Source organism: Centropristis striata, chromosome 22 (genome assembly GCF_030273125.1).
Source record: "Centropristis striata isolate RG_2023a ecotype Rhode Island chromosome 22, C.striata_1.0, whole genome shotgun sequence".
NCBI classification, from domain to species: Eukaryota; Metazoa; Chordata; class Actinopteri; order Perciformes; family Serranidae; genus Centropristis; species Centropristis striata.
In genome coordinates, this window is record NC_081538.1 from 2,160,746 (window position 1) to 2,182,607 (window position 21,862).

Genomic DNA, 21,862 nt, shown 5'->3' on the forward strand with positions numbered 1-21,862 from the left:
ACTTCAAAAGAGAAAGACGAGGGGGGAAAAAATGCCAAGCTCTCAGCTTTTTTCTCGAGATGGTCTCTACGGGTTAATTAGAACACCAAGTCCCACCTCATCTGCCTTCAAGTTGCATACTATGCATTCACACACACATACAACCAACTTCCCTGTGCTCCATTAACACAACACCGCTCTCCACTTTCACACACACACAAACAAATCAGTGCTGTGGTTGATCTGTGCACCGGTGCCTGTGGCAAACTAACATCAAACATAATCACCGTCTGTCTGCTCTACTCGGGCCCCATTCTGTCGTCTTTCCTCTCGGCCCTGTCCGCACTCAGGTTAGCTCAAGTCAAAACCTTGTGGTGAAAGTCAATCTGTCTGAACGTTGCAAAAGGGGCCTGAAACCGCTAGTGAAATTGTCATCAAAGGTGTCAGGAATGTGCCGTCTCGCGGCGGTTAGATTTAACATGGCAGAGTCGGTGTGCTCACATCGCTGGTGAGATTTTCCTTTTTTTTGGGGAAATCCACACAAGATGTTCTGCACCTGCACACCACTCGCTCAAGATCTTTAGCTCTCTCTTTCACCTTCTGGAGAAAAGGAAGACGTTACCAAATAACCCTGCCTGTAAAGTGAAATGAATCATCTGTGCAATAATTCAGACACTGCTGCCAACTTTGAGGGTGCAATAATTCATGTACATATTGGACACCTTTATTTTTATTTTTATACACGTTTTTATATATATTTATATAGATATATTTATTGTGACAGTCCACAGTATGTATTTATTAACAGGTTCCTGCTCACCAGTTCTGTGTTATGTGTACTGCGGAAGCCAAGCAACGATATTTCGTTGCCAGATTCACTGTTGTGTTTTTTGTGCAATGGCAATAAAGAAAGTCTCAGGCCCCGTTCACACGAGGACGCTCGCGGGTAAAAACGACAAAATATTTTATCGGAAGTGCCTTTTGTTTAGACGGTGACGGCGTTTTTGGGGCTTAAAGACGCAAAAATCTGAAACCACCCTCCAAAGTGGAAAAGTGAAATCCTCTCCTCCGTAGCGTGTCGTCTACACTGACAAGACACAAAACTCTGATCTGATCTGCTCACGTCACGTATGTGTTTACGTCACATACATGCTCCAGTACAGGAAATAAACAAACGTGGGATTATTTCCATGGTGGGACCTTCAAGCTGCTCTGGCAGCTCTAATAAACTTACAGGAGTCTTTCCACCAAATGTACAGGATATGTACAGATAGTATTAGTGAACAGAGAAGGATCTGGAATTACCTCCATCACATTCTGGATGCAGCAATTCGTCTGAGGCGAGCCAGACGGCTGTGAACGAGACCTGGGAGATCTAGTGATGGAGGAGAACTTTGTGGAAGGAGTAGCTGATGAAAATGTGTGGCGTGAAAACTTCTGCATGCCCAAAGATGCTCTTATGGCTTTAAGTGATGCCGCCTGGCTGCATACAATCCAATTTCTCACACTTTTGCGTCACCGTATGCAGCAGATTTCCTCCCGAAAACGCTCGTCTAAACGAGGAATAAAAAGTGAAGACACAACGCCACTTTTGCGTCTTCTGTTCAGACCGTCCTCTTGTGAACGTAGCCTAAGTCTAAATACAAGGGTATTTTTGAGAAAAAGATGGAGGCTAAAAGCAAGAGAGACAAGTGAGGACGCACTGATGATGAACATGATAGATTCAGAGAAGGGAAAAAGAACAAAGCTCCTTCTTGGCTCAGGCAATACATCACATTTATACAAGGAGGACAGTCATTTGTGTCTCCTAAAGGACCCAAATATTTAGGAGTGAGTGGAAGAGAGAGAATGGAGAAGAAGGAGAGAGGGGGTAAGAGAAATACGTTGCAGCGGTAGAGAGAAAGAGGACAGGGATGACAGCTGGCCGGGCACTTCATGCATCTGGCAGGGGTGACTCGTGGAGCCATAATGAAAATGCAGGGCGAGATCGGGATCAGTGTGAGAGAGGCCTCCATCCATCAAAGGACTCCCATTGAGAAAAGGAAGCTTCAATGATAACGGGGAAATATGTGGCTATTCTCAAGCCCAGATGGAGCATCCCCACATTATTGTGGCTTTAACTAAAGGTATGGGGCTGGATGCTGCTAATGTAAAGCCTGCTGTTATTTCTCATGATTAAAAGGGCTGTCACGCTAGATCTATTACCTTCATATGAATGCACACTTTCTGGTGTGATAAAAAAGCTCAGTTTTGGATTAATGGAAGCCAAAGGTCGTGGCACCACCTGTCCTAGTTGGCTGGCAGGCTGGTGAGGGGGGAAGGGTGCCTTTGACAAGGGCAGTGTGTGGAGGTTTACAAGTAACAAGAGTAAACTTGATGCTGAGGGAAGAGTTGGCCGTTTAAAGGATCTCTTACTGGAACAAACAGCTTTTATGTTTTCTCCACTCAGTTCTGATCTTCTTCCAGTTAGTCTTTACCTCTACTGATGAACTGCTAGCAAGTACTGATGCTGAAGCTGTAATATATCCCGTTCGACCGAGGCAATTTGCAGGCCAGTTTGGAGCCGGTGCCCAAACTGGAACCAGTTCCTCCCGTTTCAACAGCAAAAGAACCAACTCTCAGCCAGGAAAACCAGTTCCAGAGAACACTCTGCTGGTCTCACTAGAAACCATTTACGCCAGTGGGTGGGGGCGGGATTATCGTTCAGGGTTAATAAGAACCTAATCGCCATTCATACTATTAAAAGACAAGCAGAACAAATGTTGTTTTTGGATGCCAATATAGGCTTGCAAAGCTAACTATGAACCAACTATGAATCAACACCAGCGCAGCAAAACAACTAAGTTCATGTTGGTCAAAAATGGGGAAGAGAGATGGCCAATTGTGTAGCATTCAAGGACTGGACCCTGACCAGAGACAGTTTTTATGCAGCACAGATTTAAACGTGTCCAGAGGCAGCAAGGTCTGGGACGCTGTAGATCACGGGCATGAGAGGGAGCAAACATTTTGTGATATGCTAGATGTCACACTGGATGTCTAAGTCTTCCTTTAAAGCATTTGAGTGTGATCTTTTGTCACCACTTGGAAGCTTTATGAAGACAGTTTTATTTCACTTGGGAGCGTATTCATCACTCTGACGGTTTAAACAGGATGTATAGTAGTTGCAGCTATGAGGCCTACCTTCTCTTTCCTCTGTCGGCATCCATCCTCTGCTGAGACCAAGGTTTTGTAGTAGGCGCTGCGCTCTGCTGTAAAGTGGACCTTGGACAGAGCGCTTTCTACCAGCGCCACTGACAGGTTCACGCCCTCGATGTGCAGCCAGCCAATGAAGTTCCCCGCTTTGTCCATGCTCTCCACTTCAACTTCCACCTGAGCACAGAAGAATAGAGGGGAGGGGAGGAAGGAGAGGAAGAAAATAGGCCAAGTTAATGTTCTGTGTCTGAGATTAGGTTTGAGATTCAATTACAGCAATGAAGTGAAGGTGGGGGGGTGTCCTGTGAGGAGACACCACTGTTTTTAAATAGACACATCAATGGAGGCCTGTGAGCTCTGTATTGATTTGGTAGCACACACACAGATCCTGTTTCATTTCTCTGTTGTGGATTTCCCAATCAGTGCTATCTGGTCTTGGCCACACATTTTCTGAACACAAACACCCGGTGGCCTCTTGTTTAAGTGCACATTGAGACCAACTTGTCCTTGACATTCTCAATTAAGCACTACTGTCAGTTTTTTTTTTCAGTTAAAGCAACTTCTGTGTCAATTTGCAAACACTAAAACTCTTAAGTGCAGAAATCCCAGTGCTTGCACAAAGCGTATGAGTGGCTTTAAATTAGTGTTGCGTATGCACTTCAACCTTAATTAAGACTCTAAATATTGCCATGCTACTTTTTTTTTGTAATGTAAATCATTTGCAATTAGTGACAGCAAAGTTGCAATTCCCTTAAGTTTACAAATGAGGGCACTGAAATAGCTAACCCTGCTGACAAAGGAGGAAAGATCTCCCAACATTTCCCACGATGGACTATAACCAAATTCTGCCTATTCAGGCTAATTATCTATTCATTACATTTTGTTTCATAAGTGATGGACGACCGGGTAAAGAAGAGAAAGAAAAAAAAAAATCAATCGATTTTTTTTCCCCTACTCTAAAGCCTCAGTCAGCGAGAAAGTGAGAGGGCAGGTGTGCTGAGGAGATAGGGAGAAGTCAAGCGATTAAGACTCGGGCTGCTTAGCCCTGCAGCCACAAGGGAAATCTGAGGGGAATTAAGTTTGTAAACTGCTCTGCCTTGTTCTCAACTAAAGTAAAAAGCTTTTATTAATGAATGCATAATCTGCTCTATTATTAAGCTCAAAACTGACAACCTAGGCATATAGTACTTACATATATTTCTGAATTTCTGGCTTTTGGATCAGGCCATCAGCAGTGTGGAAAATGACTAAAAAAGTGTTCTGTACTGGACAATCAATGCAACGATGGCTCAAAGAAAAGCAAATGTATAGTGTTTGTATCCCACATTAGGGGTGTGCCATATCGTATCGTTCACGATAATATCGGTATATTTTTTTTATGGTTAAAAAAAATTCATATCATGATATTGGCAACGTTCCTACTTCTTGATGTAGTGGTTAAAGTTGTTTTAATCACAAAAAGCTACTTACTCCCTGTCGCTAAACACATGCAGCTTTCAAAATAAGAGCACGGTGTGTTAACAGAATCCACCACAGAACTTACAAGAAGACTGTCAAAATAAGACGCCTTAAATAAAACATATAATAACCTTTATTCTCCTTTACGATATTTCATTAAAATATGCCCCCGGAACCCCTAAATGGTTATTTTTATTATTTGCTCATACTCAAGAGTCAAGAGTACATTTTTTGTATTTGGCAACTGTTGAGACTTCACACTACATTTTAGATTTTCATTTATTAATACATTTTCTATATCTTTTTAGGTATCTCCTAATATCTTCAAGAATATCGTTATCGTAAAAAATGCCTGTAATATCGTGATATTCTTTTAGTGCCATATCGCCCACCCCTATCCCACAATTTAAGTCATTTACAAAAAGTAGCTGTTCTCTAGTACAGAAATAATAATTATTGTGTTTTTGTTGACATGCTAAAAGGTTCCAAGACAAAAGAGCAGCGAGGACGTTTGTCGATACTCCCAGGTCCTGACCCTGATACAATCTAAGTTCACTCATACCTCATCTGCCTCGGTATAATCTGCTTTCTCTTATTCTCCTTCTCTCTCATCCTCTCTGCTATCTCAGATACTCACCCCATTTTATCTCTCTTTGTCTCTAAGTGCAGAAGTGGTTATATAACTAGGCTATTAGAGCAGCACTGGTCCTCCGAGCACCCAAATGTCAAAGTGGGCGAGTGCTGGGGAAAAAAAAAAAAAAGGACTGGAATGGCTGGAACCAACTTAACTGTCGGCAACTACCACTGAAAAACAAACAAAACTAAAACAGCTTTGACAACTAAACACAACACTCACACACTAGCTGGGAAAAATGCCAGGTTGAAGGAAAAATAGAAAGCTACACTTCCGGACTAAATCTGCTCCACAAAAAAGAAAGAAATGGCCAAAAAAAGGACACAAAATGACCAGAAAAGACACAAAATGACTAAAAAAAAAGATGCAAAATGACTTAAAACCCCCACAAAATGACCAAAAAGACATTAAGTGACCAAAAAGACTAAAATACATTAACACATGAACACTTTAACACAGTGGAGACAGAGCTGACTTCCAAAATGATTTGGCGACCCCCAGAAATCATCTTGCGACCCCAATTGGGGTCCCGACCCCAAGGTTGAGAACAGCTGATCTAGAGTAGCAAGGACTGATTTTATTAAATTAAAATTAGAACAATAAAGTGTGAGCACTGAAAGAAAAACAAAAGATAAGTCTTTGTAGAAGAAGTGGAAGACTTCTGATTAGCCATTTAAAGTCTGATCAGACTTTTGGTTAGCAGGTGAGGTCTTACAATCGTTCATTAGCTGATAATGGTCTGCAGCACAAAGTCAAGGGCAAAAACAGATTTAATCATAGTTTATAAAAAGCTGTCCAATTTTCCTGTTTCCGTCCATATTGCTGATAATTTACAATCCTTCCCGAAAAGCTCTCCGAATCATTCCACAGAGATTTCAGCCTCGGAGCAGAAAGCTATCCTGAGGTCAAGGTATACGTTAGCTTGGAGAAAATATAATTCTTCTGTCACAACTAGATAGAGGTGATGAATGGGACAAGCATGTGGAGAAATCACACAGCAGGACAGGTCAGATCAATCATGCCTTTATGGGGTCAAGTGTAAACATGTGACATCCACACATGACAACTTTTTTTTTTTTAAACTCTCGTTTTTATTTTATTTCAGTTAACGAAAATGTTTTTCAATTTTTGTTTTCGTTATTTCATTATTTCGTTGACTATAATAACCTTGTTTCTTAGCCCCTTACCATAACCCTAATACATGGTTACCTTTACGTAAACCTAATGTAACCTGAACCCTTAAACAAAGTCTGAAATCTCAAAAAAGCCTCTAAAGAAATGAGGACCGGCCGAAATGTCCTCATTTTGCAAAAATGTCCTCACTCAGTTGATTAAAAACGTGTTCCGGTCCTCACTATGTAGGAAGTACAAGAACACACACACACACACACACACACACACATCAGGCTAAACTATAAGTCAACCTGTTTCTGCATAAAATACACACTCATAACTGCAGCTCTAAAAACATTTTTCTAATGGAGTCATCTAAAACATTTTCATCACACACATTATCAGGAGCCGAAGTGAAAGCAGAGATTAGGAGCTACTGAGGAAACCAGACACAACAAAAGTACAGAATCCTCCAAGCATATTTTCAGTGAAATAGTATAGCATGCAAACACTGACCACTTTGCCAGCATAACTATCCCACAATGCAATTTGTTATTGACAAAACAAGAAAGAGGTAAAGATATGGTCGGGGGAGCGAATTCTTTTAATTTAAATTACAGGAAAAAAATGCCTTTGTTTCCCCAGAAGACTTGAGGGGAAACTTCTTTAACTAAATAGTTTGGAAAGAAAATTAGCCGGCCTTCTGACATTGCCCCCGATATTTATTTTAATGAGATGAGCGCGATACCCAAACTGAATTAAAAATATATATAATTATAAACCTTGGGTGACCAAGATCATGAAAGCATCATTAAATAAAAAGAAACTGGCCTTCCACAGGGGATCCGGGGAAGAGATGAAAGGGGCTAACAGAGAGGTCAAATGTGAAATTAAGGACGACAAATTAATTCATAAAAAGAGAGCGGAGGCTTTTTCCACTGGAAGAATAAGATCCACATGGAGAGGCTTTAGAGGAATACTGGTGTTGGTTAAAAGATCTGTCATATTTAATATAAAAGATTGAGGGATAACAGCTTGTTTAGTATTAACAATCATTGCCAATAATGAGAACTTTTCTATCGAGGATTTCCTTTTTCTTTTTGGTTTTCAACAATGTTTTAAATATTTTAAAATACGATTAAATGTTCAATCCAATACTTCAAAGGATTGAGTTACTTCTGTATATTAAGAATTCCTTTCTCTTCTTTTTCTTTACTCTCATTTCCTTTTTAACTCTAACTCTGTTTTTAACTTTTTTATTTCTATTGTATTGTTTTAGTATTATTTTATTGTTTTCATTGATTTTTATTTATTATTTTATCTGTGTATGATTTTTTTGTATTTTAATAACTGTACAGCACTTTGGTCAACTGAGGTTGTTTTTAAATGTGCTCTATTAATAAACTTTGACTTGACTTTTAGGTTTTCAACAACGTTTTAAATATTTTATTCTTACTTACTTTACTCTCATTTCCCTTTTAACTCTGTTTAACTTTTTTTTATTCCTATTGTATTGTTTTAATATCATTTTATTGTTTTCATTGATTTAATAAACTTTGACTTTACTTTTAGGTTTTCAACAATGTTTTACATATTTTAAACATGTTACCATTAAAAGTTCAATCCAATTATTTAAAGGATTGAGTTATTTTAGGACACTGCTGCGATCCGTCAGCAGAAATAATCAATAGATTCATTCATGGTACAAATAATCCTGATGTAAGGATTATTGCAGTCCATGAGGAAGCTCTTCAACATCATTTCCCTCAACACTTCCCTTCTCCGCATGATGAAACAGATCTGAAGACTGAATTTCAGAGTTTTACAAATACCCTCACATGGATTTTGAGTTCCTCCTCTGTTTAAAGTAAATAGCTTTGGTCACAATGTGGAGAGGACAGGGGAGGCGGAGTGGAAACTGCTTTGAGTAGAGCCCAGATGGTTCCCAGCGGAGACTTCCTCCGAGCCAAAATGGCTCCCGCCGGAACACAAATGGGCTCTGGTAATCTCATAAACGCTGGGATTGTGTCGACACAGTGGACGGAAAAGAGGAAAAAGGCAAAATACGCATACACACAAAGCCATGCACGGGTGCGTGCGAGCACATACACATGTGCAGTCATTCACGAGTACAAAAGACAAAGCCATTTGGTACCATTGAAGTGAAACCTGGCCCTAGGGCATGTTTTAAAACTGCAGCAGATTTAATTCACTTTGCTGTTTGAAAATGAAGAAAAAAACAAAAAAAATAAAAAAAAGACTGCGGTAGGTGACACGTCATGTCAGAGCCAAACCCTGCACTAAAAGAAAATTAAAGAACACGGTGGGCTGGCAATTTAAAAATTGGCAAGCAATGGGATTTTCTTTTATCACTGCATCCGAACACAACAAATTTCAAATACCTGTAGAGAATAAAACTAATGGATAAATAACAAAAAAAAAAAGGACGGACAGCAGGATGTGTCCGAGCCATTAAGTTACCCTGTGAGGTCTAACCTGGCACACAGGTTAGAAGCTCAATTCAAGTATTGCTTTATGCATACATTATGTACTACGCATTCTGTCATCGGGAAAAAGGAGCAGCCTGTATGCATAATGCAAGGCACAGAGGAGATTAATCTGTCAGTCAGCGCTTTCAATCATCACTGACGGTAACTCTGCCACTATTTAAATCTGAGTTTTACTGCATATTCCAATTACTGAGATCACAGTTATCACCATAGAGATTTAAGTTCGCATGAGTCAAATTACCAGTCCTGGTCGTAAAACTTTAAAGGCGGGGACGGGGGGGCAAACATAGCATTTGTTCAGAGTGTAGTCCAGGTTGCTGGCGTGCGAGTGAGAGAGAGAGTCGGGTGAGTAAGTGTGTGTGTGTGTGTGTGTGTGTGTGTGTGTGTACTCGCTTGTCAAAGAGGGCTTTGCAATGTGCAGATGCAAGCAGTGAACACCATGAAAACAGACTGGCAGGTGGAGACGTTTTGGCATGTCTTCATTCATTCTCATTAAGCAACAAGGAGGCGGCTGCTTTTATGGCTACTGTACTCTGCCACTTAGCTTGGCTCTCTCAAATCTTTTGAGTGTCTGTTTGTATAAAACGCCATCAAATATCAATGGTGTTTAAGTGGAATGTCAAATAATCCACGGGGAAAATATTTATAAGGGTGTGTTTTTTGCAGCAGCTGTAGTGGATTTGAGTGTTAAGGGATTAAGTGTTCATCACATTAACGTAACAGTGTGTGTGTGTGTGTGTGTGTGTGTGTGTGTGTGTGTGTGTGTCAAGGTTATAATAGTTTTGGATTTTTCATTAGTTTTAGTTTTAATTTCCTTGTGATTTTTTGTCTTCATATTCAGTTAGTTTTAGTTCGTTTTTAGAGTGATTTTTCTAGTTTTAGTTTAATTTTTAGTTTTTGAAAATGCTTAGTTTTTGTTTAGTTTTATTAGTTTTAGTGTTAGTTTTCGTTTTTTTTGTAACGGGCTATGTGTTGGATGCCAAATTCAATGAAGACATAATTAATTTTGCCTTTATTTCCTTTGGTTTATCATCTCAGCCCCAATAAGGTTATTAACTCTTACAGTTCTGGGTGTTTTGAATTTTGGTTCTAGTGTAGACATCCCAGTCTCAGTAAACATATTCACCATGTGTTGCATGTTCAAATAGAAACACTGAATTATGAATGAAAAAAGTTGACAAAAACTAAAACTAAGGACATTTTCACTATAATTTTAGTTCGTTGTAGTTAGTTTTGTAACCACACAATACAGTTTCAGTTAGTTATGGTTTTTTTAAAAACTCTAGTTTTTATTTTTATTTCAGTTAACGAAAATGTTTTTTCAATTCTAGTTTTCGTTATTTCGTTAGTTTTCGTTAACTATAATAACCTTGGTGTGTGTGTGTGTGTGTGTGTTCTTGTTCTTCCTACATAGTGAGGACCAGAACACGTTTTTAACCAACAGAGTGAGGACATTTTTGCAAAGTGAGGACATTTCGGCCGGTCCTCACTTCTTTAAAGGCTTTTTTGAGATTTCAGACTTTGTTGCAAGGGTTAAAGGTTACATGATAATGATAATTAACTGAAACTGTATTGTGTGGTTACAAAACTAACTAGTGACTACAAATTAACTAGTGAAAATGTCCTTCGTTTTTGTCTTTGTCAACTTTTTTCATACTTAATGAAGATGGATAAGACAAAGGAAATAAAGGCAAAATTTACTGTGACCTCTTTTAATCTCCCACCCAACAAATACCCCATTACATAAAACTAAAACTAACACTAAAAGTAATAAAAACTAAACTAAAACTAAGGCATTTCAAAAAAATAAATACTAAATTAAAACGAGCAATCTCACTCTAAAAACGAATTAAAATTCAAAACGAAATTAAAACTAAAACTAATGAAAAATCCAAAACTATTATAACATTGATAGGGAATTCACTATTACAATGAGGGCCCTCACAAAGATAGAAGTACAAGAATGTGTGTGTGTGTGTGTGTGTGTGTGTGTGTGTGTGTGTCGTATGTCAGTTGATATGACGAGGTAAGGCGAGGCCAAAGTATCTGACTGTAACCGAGAGTACCGGCGTCGGTTTGATTCTCTCCGTCTCCGTCATACTATCTGCTCATCTCCCTCATCACCATGACTCAGAGAGAGCAAATAGGTGGATAGACAGATCAACAGAAAGAAAGAAGTCAGATGTAGAAGAAGAAAAAAAAGAAAGAGAAAAGAAAGACTCGAGTCACTCCCACCTATACAGCCCTTTGCTCATCCAGCAGAATAAGCCATTCATCAAACTGAGCCTTGGAGAAGATTGAAGGAGTGATGTGGAGGTGTGGAGGTGTGTGTGTGTGTGTGCTCCTTTGTGTGCTGGGGCAAAGAGATCAAACCTCCTCTAAGCAATGAGCGATCCTAAGCCTTAGATTGAGGTGCAAAGTGGGGGAAAAGAAAAAGGGGGGGCAATCAGATAATCTCTATACCTTAATTCATATTCCTGGCCTTACCTATTCACTTAAAAAATCAATGGCTCTGGACACTTAATTCGGAGTCATGAATGTTGCATGAAAAAGGACAGTTTGTCCTTTTCATGGGACCGACCGTGTGGATTTAAGTAGAAAAAGCTGAGCAGTGACGATCAGCCTCACTGCTCGGAGACCAGTCTTGCGTGAAAACTCCATTTGGGGGTATGAACGGTCCCATCCAACAAAAGTCCATCATCTTTCAATATTGCCCCTCACCCTGGCTTATGTGGATCATTTTTTTCCTCCAAGTGGACACACAGAGTTCCTTTAAATGATACATTTGTACCCCGAGCAGGACGTACATCCACAACTTTGATCAGATTTCAACCAAAAATCAATATCTAGCCAAGGTGTTCCAGTTGGGGGCGGGAGATAATTAATCAAAGCTAAATTGCAAACTGAATGAAACTGTCCAGGACGATAGACGAGCAGGGAGCGCAATAAACAAACGGACAACTACTACTTGGTAATAAATACACTATTAGTGTGACAGAGTTGCTACAAGCCATGACAGCTACGTGAAAAAGAACCAGCTTGGCTCCACGGTGATCCTGTAAAACGTGTGTGTTTGTGTGTGCTGATAGGTATGTAATTGTTTGCTTTGCCGGAGAGCGGGAAAAACATCTCGGTGGCGATGTCACCGCTCTGTGAGGGCGCTGACAGTGTGGACGGCGCTAACCAGAAAGAAAATGAGGCAACGTCCCAACGTGTATGTTGTTTAATCTTTGCTTACAAAGGGGACAGATAAGGAAAATGACAAGCTGCTGAAAGTAATTGTTCTAACACCCGGAAGCTGTTTACATAGAAGTGCTGTCATTTGGATGGAAAAAAAAAAACACACACACGGGGCACTACCAGCCTTTAAAATCTTACCGCAGCCCATTATCAATAGTGCATGTCCATTACTAAGGTCCATAAACTGCTGGTAATGGAACATAGTCGCGCAGGAAACAGGGGCCAATGATAAATCCCTCAAAATAAACACTGGCTATTTGATTATTCTAATAGGCACTTTTTAAGTGTAGATACCTTGACGTCCTACAGATAAAGAGACCTGACACGAGGCCAGTTTTTCTTAAGTGCTGCACTTGTTTAGTACATATCTCACTCCCTCACACCTGGGGTGCATGTGTATAAAACGGCTAAATGTGTTAGCATGTCACTGTGGTCGAATCGAGAGAGGGAAAGGCCAGTCAGTTCCGGGAGAAATCTATAACTATAGATCCCATTAAAAAAAAAAAAAAAGAGAGAGAGAGAGAGAGAGAGAGGGAGGGAAAGAGACAGAAGAATAAATGAATGAATTAAACAAACCGCTATTGATCCCTTAATGGCATAGATCAGACAGGGATGTAAATAGCGTATTAATGGGGCCTGTAATTTAAAAAGAAAATCTCCACAAAGGGTGAACAGAAGGCAGTTAGTCTCAAACAGAGGCGAGTTGAGAAACTGATGACTCGTGTAGTCACCACTAGAAAAAAACAAATAAGGGCCAGTGAGGGTAAAAGAGGTCACCGGTCATCGAGCAGTGGTAAAATGTGAGGCTGGCCCCGTTTTTATCGACACCAGCTAAAATGATTGACCTATTTTCCTGTTTTAACCTCCTGAGAGCCAAGCTTTTGTTTGGTATGTATTGTTAGTTTCTCCTAGATATTTTGGATTTGTAGGACCTGATAAATACAAAAGCTAAGCATTGTTTTTGAACAGAAATTAGTTTTTGAAAAAAAATAATGGGTTCATTTTACTGTATAACGCAATTAATTCACCAGTGATTAAAACTTTTTATTTCCTCACATTTACACCCTCTCATTTGAAGAATGATAGTAAAAGTCTATTTGTTTTCAAATGAATACTTCCTGATTAGCAGAGTCGGAACTTGTTGCTAATGCTAAAAATAGTCAAACTTGCACAGAATATCAAACTACAAACCATATTAAGCACAAATACACAAGTTTTAGCCATAAAATCTGATCAGCTTTGGTACCTGGTCCACTTTTGTCTGGGTAAAAGCTGTTAATTGACTTTTGATTGATGTATTGTTCTTATTCTAGAGTGCATAGTTATAGTTAATCAGAATGAAATATAAGGTCCAGAAAACCTAAAATGAAATGTCCACATATGAGGACGCAGGGTCACAGGAGGTTAAACACAAATGAGAATATAAGTATGATATAGGGGATATCATTTTAGTTCACCACGTACTATAAAGAGACACTGCATGATCTCCAGAGAAAAGAATATTATAGGTGACAAGTCAAGTCAGAGGCAAAACATTCGCTCAAGCAGATAAAAATGGAAGAAAATAGTCTGCTGGCATTTTAATTTTTGATCAGCAATGGGATTCCCTTTATCACAATACAAACCTGGAGGAAATAAACTACAATATCAGCAGCAACAAGCCAGTGGGACTTTCAGAATGAAAAAAAGGTTGCATGAGGTGAAACTTCCCCCCGTCGGCAATCCTAAGCCGTTAGGATGCATGTGTGTGAGTGTGTGTGTGTGTGTGTGTGTGTGTGGGTTATTGACCGTCCCTGCTTTGGCAAGCTAGCAGCACAGCTAAGCTCTAGGCCAAGGGCCAAACCTCTGGCACCAATTCCAAACTAGGTTGCTTCATTAACTATCGGACCACGGAGTCAGGACAGACAGCTATTTGTCAGATGTTGATCGAGTTAAGCCTGGGAAGGGGAGCTTGTAAAGTATGCTGGGAAAACACCAAGCAGCAGTAATTCATTGCAAGTGTCTCTCAACAGCCTGATAAATGTAGGATAAGCAGTTAATGTCATGAAGCATAAAAAAAGGGTAAAACGTTGGTCTGAACCAGAGCTTCAAACACCCTATTTAGCAGTTATAAGCAGCACATCACACTATGATGTAGTGGTAACTTTCAATGGTGCAACAGCTACAAACGGTTGGAAATGGAGGGCAGAGTTTTTTCAGTTTTTTCTCAATGGGTTAACCCATTGAGGCCTGAAAAATCGCTGGGCGATTTTAAAATAAGCCTCTAATTTTCTGGAAATTCTGGAAAATTCTGGGGAAAAAAAGTGTCAACTCTTCTACTAAATAATAGATTTTTCAGCCTCTGTAGCAGATAGAAATGAAATTCAAAAAGGTATTTGAGAGCTTATACAAATACTACAAAACGACGTATCCGCTTTCCAGGCTTCAATGGGTTAAGGAGAAGAAAGAAGCTCTCGGTTTACAGCGTGGTGTAAGGTGAGGATGGGGCTCACCTCGGCAGGATATTGCTGTCCACAGTGCTCACTGCAGAGCTGTAGTGTGTCTCAATCTGGCCGACTTGGTGGCAGGAGGACACTTTTTCACATTCCCACCACAGTCTAAAGTAATAGCAGCGGTTGCATCGCGGAAAACAAATCTTTTACTGGCACGACAGCAAACTAAAACCACAGTACCCCCCAGTCTTGTAGCATTTGAGTGCTTTACCTGGCCTGTCCACCTGTTTCAGGAGCAAACAAGCCATCCTTTTTTTAAATTTGAGGAGAAGCAGTTTAACTTGGCTGGCTTGCACAACAGTCGAGCTTCTTATTGAGGAAAACATCAGTATCCCGCAGGAATAAAACACTTAGCATTTGTTTTTCAGGCATTTAGGAGTTTTTGACCAAAGGGTGGTGTTGGTAGCAATGGAACAACGGTACACACTCTGGACAGGAATGTTTGTCAGGGTGCCCTATGTGTGGATAGACTCTCCCAGGGTGATCAATGTGACTCAGGGGGTCCCATGCATCATTGTCAATGGAAGGGTGCTGTCTGACGGTGGCAGGGTGGGGAAAAGTCAAACAGCTTCTCTAATGGCCAGGGCCATTAATGGTCAGGCAAACAGGCATGATCCCCACCATTAAACCTGCCTGATGCCCATTAATGAGTTTTTCTTTTATCAATAGATAATTGATGTTTGCCATGCATCACTGTTCTGACAAAACAGGTGAATAAAGAGGAGAGGGTAAAGGGAGAGGGATGGAGAAGGAGGTTTAATAAGTCATTAGCTTCCAGCTAATGCAAGCGGTCGACAACATGAGCTGGCACTGTTACCTGTGAGTCTTTTTGAATGTGTTATTATCAACCGGCATCGCTCGCCTTTCAAGTGGAGATCAAACCTCCGTGTTTCACAGGAGGATTGTTGAGAAAATGTAGGAGAAGAAAAAGCCAACAGCAGAAACGGATGTGAGGAATTAGCCGTGGTTTTTCCCTGTGGTCCTCCTTTGTAAGAGTTGAGATGCTGACATGTGGTACATTAGGCCATCTCCAACAAACACAAAAGATAAACGGATGCTATCAGTGCGAAATGCACTGCTCTTTATAATGGTTGTTCCTTTGTTGCTGAATTAAAGATAACTTTAATGTCATTTGCTTTTATAAGATAAAAAGCAAGTCTGGGGCTAAATCTGCATTGTTTCAAGACAGCTGTAGAAGTTGGGGAGCTTTTATAGACAATTTCTGCAGGATTTTAATATTTGAATAATAACTATAAACTAAATAAATATAAACTGTCAAATCATGCATGCATTGCAAACTGTACATTGTCTTATTGCCCCAGCCACATCTATAAGTTCCTAATTGTAATGCACACAATATACATGAGGCTACACGCTCTGAATTTGATATTTAATGAGCAAATCCAACAGTCAGGATAGGTTTCCTAATTTGACACCTAAAATAAAACTTTCATTCAATGCTCAGCAGCCTCTGCAGTTGTTCGGGCCCATCATCTGTCAGTCTTACCTCGAAAAAAGAAGGAAAAAAGTAAATAATTCAAGCTATAATTATTCAAGTCCACGGTAAAGTCTAAACTACTGCCAGCATTGAAGGAAAGTAATAGCGAAGGAGTTCTACACGGGGAGAACGGTCTTTCAAAAAGGAGGGCTTTGAAAGACTTATGAAGCCTTCACAGGAAAAAAGGGTTGGAGCAAAGATGTAGAGAGAGAAAAAGGAGAGGTCAATAGTGAGTCGATCAGAGCTGTTGTCCTCTGTGAATGACCTACAGTAGACTTCCAAACTAAAGCAATAAATTATGGAGAGATCTACTGCTGGGGGGGGTTTCAGGACCGCGCAAGGCATTTTAAGTGGCGTATTGTCAAAACAAATCCGTCCCTTTGCTAGTGACATACAATCTGAAACGACTGAGTGACTTTGCATCCTTTTCTCATCTGCTAGCCGATTGCTGAGAAGTACCGAGAGTGGGAGAACTATCCATTAAAGTCAATGAGCTCGTAAATTTAACTATTATAGTCCCAAAGATTACAGCTTGAGATGTATTTTCGGCATTGATCAGACACAGCTGTAGCCCATTAAAAAGTACACATGAACAAGGTCATGCTGAATCATATAAAAAAAGGAATTGACTCTGGTTGGAACCTGCAGGCTTTTGTGATGTTCAGTGACCTTTGTGATCTTAAACCCTCCCCCCCAAAGCCTCTACATGTACGACAATTAAACACCACAGGGGTTTGACAAGTACCGACACAATGAAAGGGTCAGTGGTATAGAGTATTGCTGGACCTCTGGCCATGTAATGACTGACTACATTCAACATCAGTCTCTCACTATGTGCCCTAAAGGATCAATAGTGTTGTGAGGGAGCTTGATCCTTCAACTTACACACTGTGCTTTTGCTAAGGCCTCCCATTTGAGACCAGTACCTGGATTGCCCCAGTCTTGTGTATGATCTCCTATGAAATCAACAGTATTTATACGTTTATTCATGGTTAAGGAGGTTTGATGGGAGAAGGGGTATAAAATACATTTCATAAAACCTACTGTATCTGGAAGGTTTAGTGTCAAAAAAAAAAAAAAAGAGGGAGAAACTGCAAGAGTCAGCAAACCTAATCAAGCTAAACCTGTAGTTAAATTAGTTTATAGATCCTTTGTTACGCTGATGAAAGAACAGCTCAGCCCTCACACTGCGCGAGAGGCAAGACTCCTCATTGGGCCTTAACAGCCTGGTTATTAAAATCAATAACAGCAATAACTACAATCCATCTCATTTTTAAGAGAGGGCCGACATGGCATGCCGGTCGATGAATATTGAGCTACATTTGTAATATTACTAATATCATATAATTCCTCTTAACTGGGCAGTGGGAGGTTGCAGGTGGGAAAACACAAATTGAACTGGGCTGAACAGCTGTTAAAAATAAATGTCACCAAGCTCTGAGAGAGTTATAACTTTGGGGTTTTCATTTTTTTGTTTTTGTCGGTGCAACCTACCAATCTAAATGGAAACAAAAAAATTAATTGCAGCTCCTGACACTTCGGAATGGACGCTGTAATTTGATTTTTTCAGCATTTTTCACTCACTTCCCAGGGGTACGCTGTGTTCTGGGTTGAGACACCCAGCTTCTCGAGGCCCTAGGGTATCGGAAAGCAATGAGAAGAAAAAGTCGAAATCTCCACATCGCTGCCTCGAGCGGTGGATGCTTGGTGGGAGCAGTCAAGCCACATTGAGCACATTTAGGGGTGGTCAAAATGATCGGAGAGGGCATTAAGCCACATTACCTTTCAAAATGACAGCGTTGCTTTCCTGCAGATCCATTTACACATATACCTTGGAGTACATAACCAATAAAGCCTGGCCATTATTTTGCAATCACTGAGCAGTACAACAGCAACAAAGAGGAAATAACAATGACACGTTTTTACTACCAATTTTGAGCACTGACTCCGTTTAGGAGCAGATATCCGCCTGTAACAATGCAAGTCAATGAAGTGAAACAACATTAATTGTGAAAACAAGGTTGCCATCCTATTATCCAACACATTAATATAATTTATTATATTTATTACGTTTAGCCATTTATTTTTTAAATTAAAGTAAAAAAAAACACACTTGCACAGAAAGCCAGCTAGCTGTATTGTCAGTACAGTGAAATAATTGTCATTGGTTATGTTCTCTGCAGTAATTTGCTATGCTGCCACTTTTAAACATAATCTCCCAGCGAGCTTAATTATTTCATGATGGAGGGGATTGTTTATAAGTGCAACACAATGGTTGCCAAGCGCCCAAACTAAATTATACTTCTAATAGGTAATGACATGTAGAGGAAAAATGAAAGGCAGGAGTCTATACGATTCTGCTTTGTCAAACCTCTCTACAGGGATATCCAGCACATGACCAGCTGTTTATTCAGGTATACCTCACTTACCACATCTTATTAATCAAATTAAGATTTTATAATGGAATTTTAAATATGTATGAATCTGTAGCTGCATTGGGCAAACTATAGTGGGGCGCTATGCAGGAAAACATTCGAACAAACCAAATTAAACATAAAGATATAAGAATTTTTCATAATTCAGCATTGGCTCACAGTATCTACTTCAAACTTCACTTACTTTGAGGGATATTTAATTTCATGTAGTACCTAAACATAGGCATTCTGTCCATGGAGAAATATTATTAAATTGTAAAAATATTGAAATAAACAGAATAAGAGACAGCTGTATTGCAGATGAGGAACTGTGAAAAACATTTCTACACCTCCCGGCATTGTGGCCATGTTATCTGGACTTCAATGACCTCGGGGGGGAAAAGATGGCGGGTGAAAGCGAGAAGGGCGCGGGACAATCATGGCCAGGCCATCATCATTTGTCTCCACCTCCTTTTCTATCCTCTTTCACCAGTTGACACGGCAAATGGCATAGCCAGCCCGTGTCACTCAAAAAGCCATTTCTGTCCTCCCAGACCCTGCCTGTGCTGACAGAGTGAGAGAATGAGGCAGTGGGGGGAAAAAAAGGGGAGGAAAAGAGCCGACAGAGGCATTTTTCAACATGGCTTTTTGTCAATTTCTGTGTGCTTGTCAAAACGGGAGGCAGTGCCCGGTTGCTAGGCTGGTTGGAGAGTTGTTAGGCAGGGGTTGAAGTTGGAGTGTGGGAAAAGTGGTGGAGACGAGCTACTGAAGAGGTACTCCATGTTGCTACAAACTAGTAGTATAGTAAAGAGTCCAAATTACAGGCTGGAGGCTGCCGTGAGTTCTCTAGACAAAAAGATATTACAACTCCATCTACCTGCATTTATTCTTGTTCAACAGGTAATTTCCAAAAGGGGAAGGTATAACAGAACAGATCCAGCAGTCTAGAGCAGCTGTTCTCAACCTTGGGGTCGGGACCCCAATTGGGGTCGCGAGATGATTTCTGGGGGTCGCCAAATCATTTTGGAAGTCAGCTCTGTCTCCACTGTGTTAAAGTGTTCATGTGTTAAAGTGTGTTTCAGTCTTTTTGGTCACTTAATGTGTTCTTTGGTAATTTTGTGGCTTTTTTTAATCATTTTGTGGTCAATTTGTGTTACCAAAAAAGTTTTGGTAATTTTGTTTCCTTTTTTTGGTCATTTTGTGTCTTTTTTTGGTCATTTTGTGTCTTTTCAGGTCATTTTGTGTCTTTTTTTTTATCATTTTGTGGTCAATTTGTGTTACCAAAAAAGTTTTGGTAATTTTGTTTCTTTTTTGGGTCATTTTGTGTATTTTTTGGTCATTTTGTGGCCAATTTGTGTCTTTTTTGTTCATTTTGTTTCCTTTTTTTGGTCATTTTGTTTCTTTTTTGGGTGATCTGAACTGCGCGTGTGAGATTGTGTTCAGTGAGCGGGGGTCACGGACAACATGCATGTTAAATTGGGGGTCGCGACTCAAAAAGGTTGAGAACTACTGGTCTAGAGAAATACGTCTCCTCCTCCTCCTCCACCTCCTATTATGTTGTCACTCGTGTGGCAAGTATGAGCTACAATAAGAGAGCATATTGAATCCAGCCAAAATGAATATTTCATCCCAACAGGTAGTCCCAAGATCATATATTAGAAAATGATGATCTGACCCCAGTCATACAAGATAATAACCTCGAGACAAACCATCCTATAATCATCCTTCAATTTTGGCAATCCAATTCAACCAAGTTCAATCACATAAATGGCAACGGACGATCAACAAATGAGATAGTGGATTGAGATGGGTACTGTGGGGTTGTGTGTGTGAGAAAGACGGGGGGGTTGGGGGGGGGGCTGATTGAATCAAGTCATGCCTGCTTAGGAGTCATGCAGTTGGTCTGTTGCTAGACTGCAAATGACGATTCATTGGCAAATAGGATTTGCCCTCTATTCTCTTTCTATAACCGCAATGCATTTTGACCAGTCTGACTACAATCGTACCTGCCAATGGCGGTTAATCTAATCAATTACAGCGTCAAATAAAAAGGGATTACAGCCACCTTGCACCTGGTTAGCATGCTAATCTTAACCCATTGAAGCCTGGAAAGCAGCTACGTTGTTTTGTAGTATTTGTATAAGCGCTCAAATACTTTTTGAATTTCATTTCCATCTGCTACAGAGGCTGAAAAATCTATTATTTAGTAGAAGCATTGACACTTCTGTTGAATTTCCAGAAAAACTTCAGGTTTTAGGGGCTTATTTTAAAATCGCCCACAGGTTTTACAGGCGTTTCAGGCCTCAATGGGTTAAGGAGAAAAAGCTACGTGGCCAACCCATACTCCTGAACATCCAGATTCAGAAGATTTCCTGTGTTGCCTTTGACTTATTAAGATAAATACATCCAAGGAAAAAAAGGCGAGACTTCTTCCATCCTTCATTGTTAATATTTGGAGTGAGACTCCAACCCACAACAATGTTTCAAATGTGACACCTTCAGTTTGTTATCAGTTTTCTCTGTCACTGTGCTCCAATCATCCCTCTTCTCTGTTACTCTTCTTCCATTTGGGGGAAAAAGGAAAGAAAGAAGAAGAAAAAAAAACAGATTCAAAAACAAGACTGGGCCTCCAAACACCTCCATAATGAGGAGACAAGGGAGAGAAATGGGGCTAACATTTGTGGAATCAGATTGAGAGCAAGAGAGAGAGAAATAGAGAGAGAGAGAGAGGAAAGTAGAAAAGTGAGGGATGGGAAGAGGAAGAGAGAACTTCGACAAGGCCACAAGTGACGATAGGGATTGTTGAAGGCGTTTTTTTTCTTCTTCTTCTTCATTCCTCCTCCTTCTCTTTCTGCCCCACAAGACTATGGAAACACAGATGCTGTTAATCAGCGCTACCTCAGAGAGGACATGCTCAGACTGGAGAATCAGCACAGAGATGGAAGATGGAAGATGCAGGACAGTAAAGTAAAGTAAGAAGCAAAAAAAATAAAAAAGAAGTTTAATTTAGCTATTCATTCATCACACGATGGGGCTGGGCTGCATGACCCAAATTTTACATCAAGGTATAATTTAAAAATCACACAATCAAACAATATTGTTACTTAAGATCTCCCTTAAACGACAAACTTTACAAAACGGAGGTCAGAAACTAAAAGAGAGGGAACAAACCACTTCAAGTGCCTTTAAATTACATATATTGTGTATTTCCTTCCACAGATGGGTTCTCTTACCATCAGGAGAGTGATGAGTCAGTCGTGAATCAGTCAGCGGTGTCAGTATTGCGGTTTTTTCCCCCTTTTAAAGCGTCTTCAGGGCGAGTGCTTGTGTCA

At 40.1% G+C, this 21,862-nt stretch overlaps 1 protein-coding gene and 1 long non-coding RNA gene across 2 annotated transcripts in view; one reads left to right on the forward strand and one right to left on the reverse strand.

The window, feature by feature from the left end:
* Window positions 1–21,862, reverse strand: part of snd1 (staphylococcal nuclease and tudor domain containing 1) — a 232,043-nt gene that overhangs the window by 93,312 nt on the left and 116,869 nt on the right. The window contains exon 17 of the mRNA XM_059326285.1: window positions 3,160–3,348. Coding sequence (XP_059182268.1) covers window positions 3,160–3,348 — 189 coding nt within the window. The remainder of the gene's footprint in view (window positions 1–3,159; window positions 3,349–21,862) is intronic.
* Window positions 1–21,862, forward strand: part of LOC131961026 (uncharacterized) — a 135,461-nt gene that overhangs the window by 54,059 nt on the left and 59,540 nt on the right. The gene's annotated exons all lie outside the window — the stretch shown is intronic.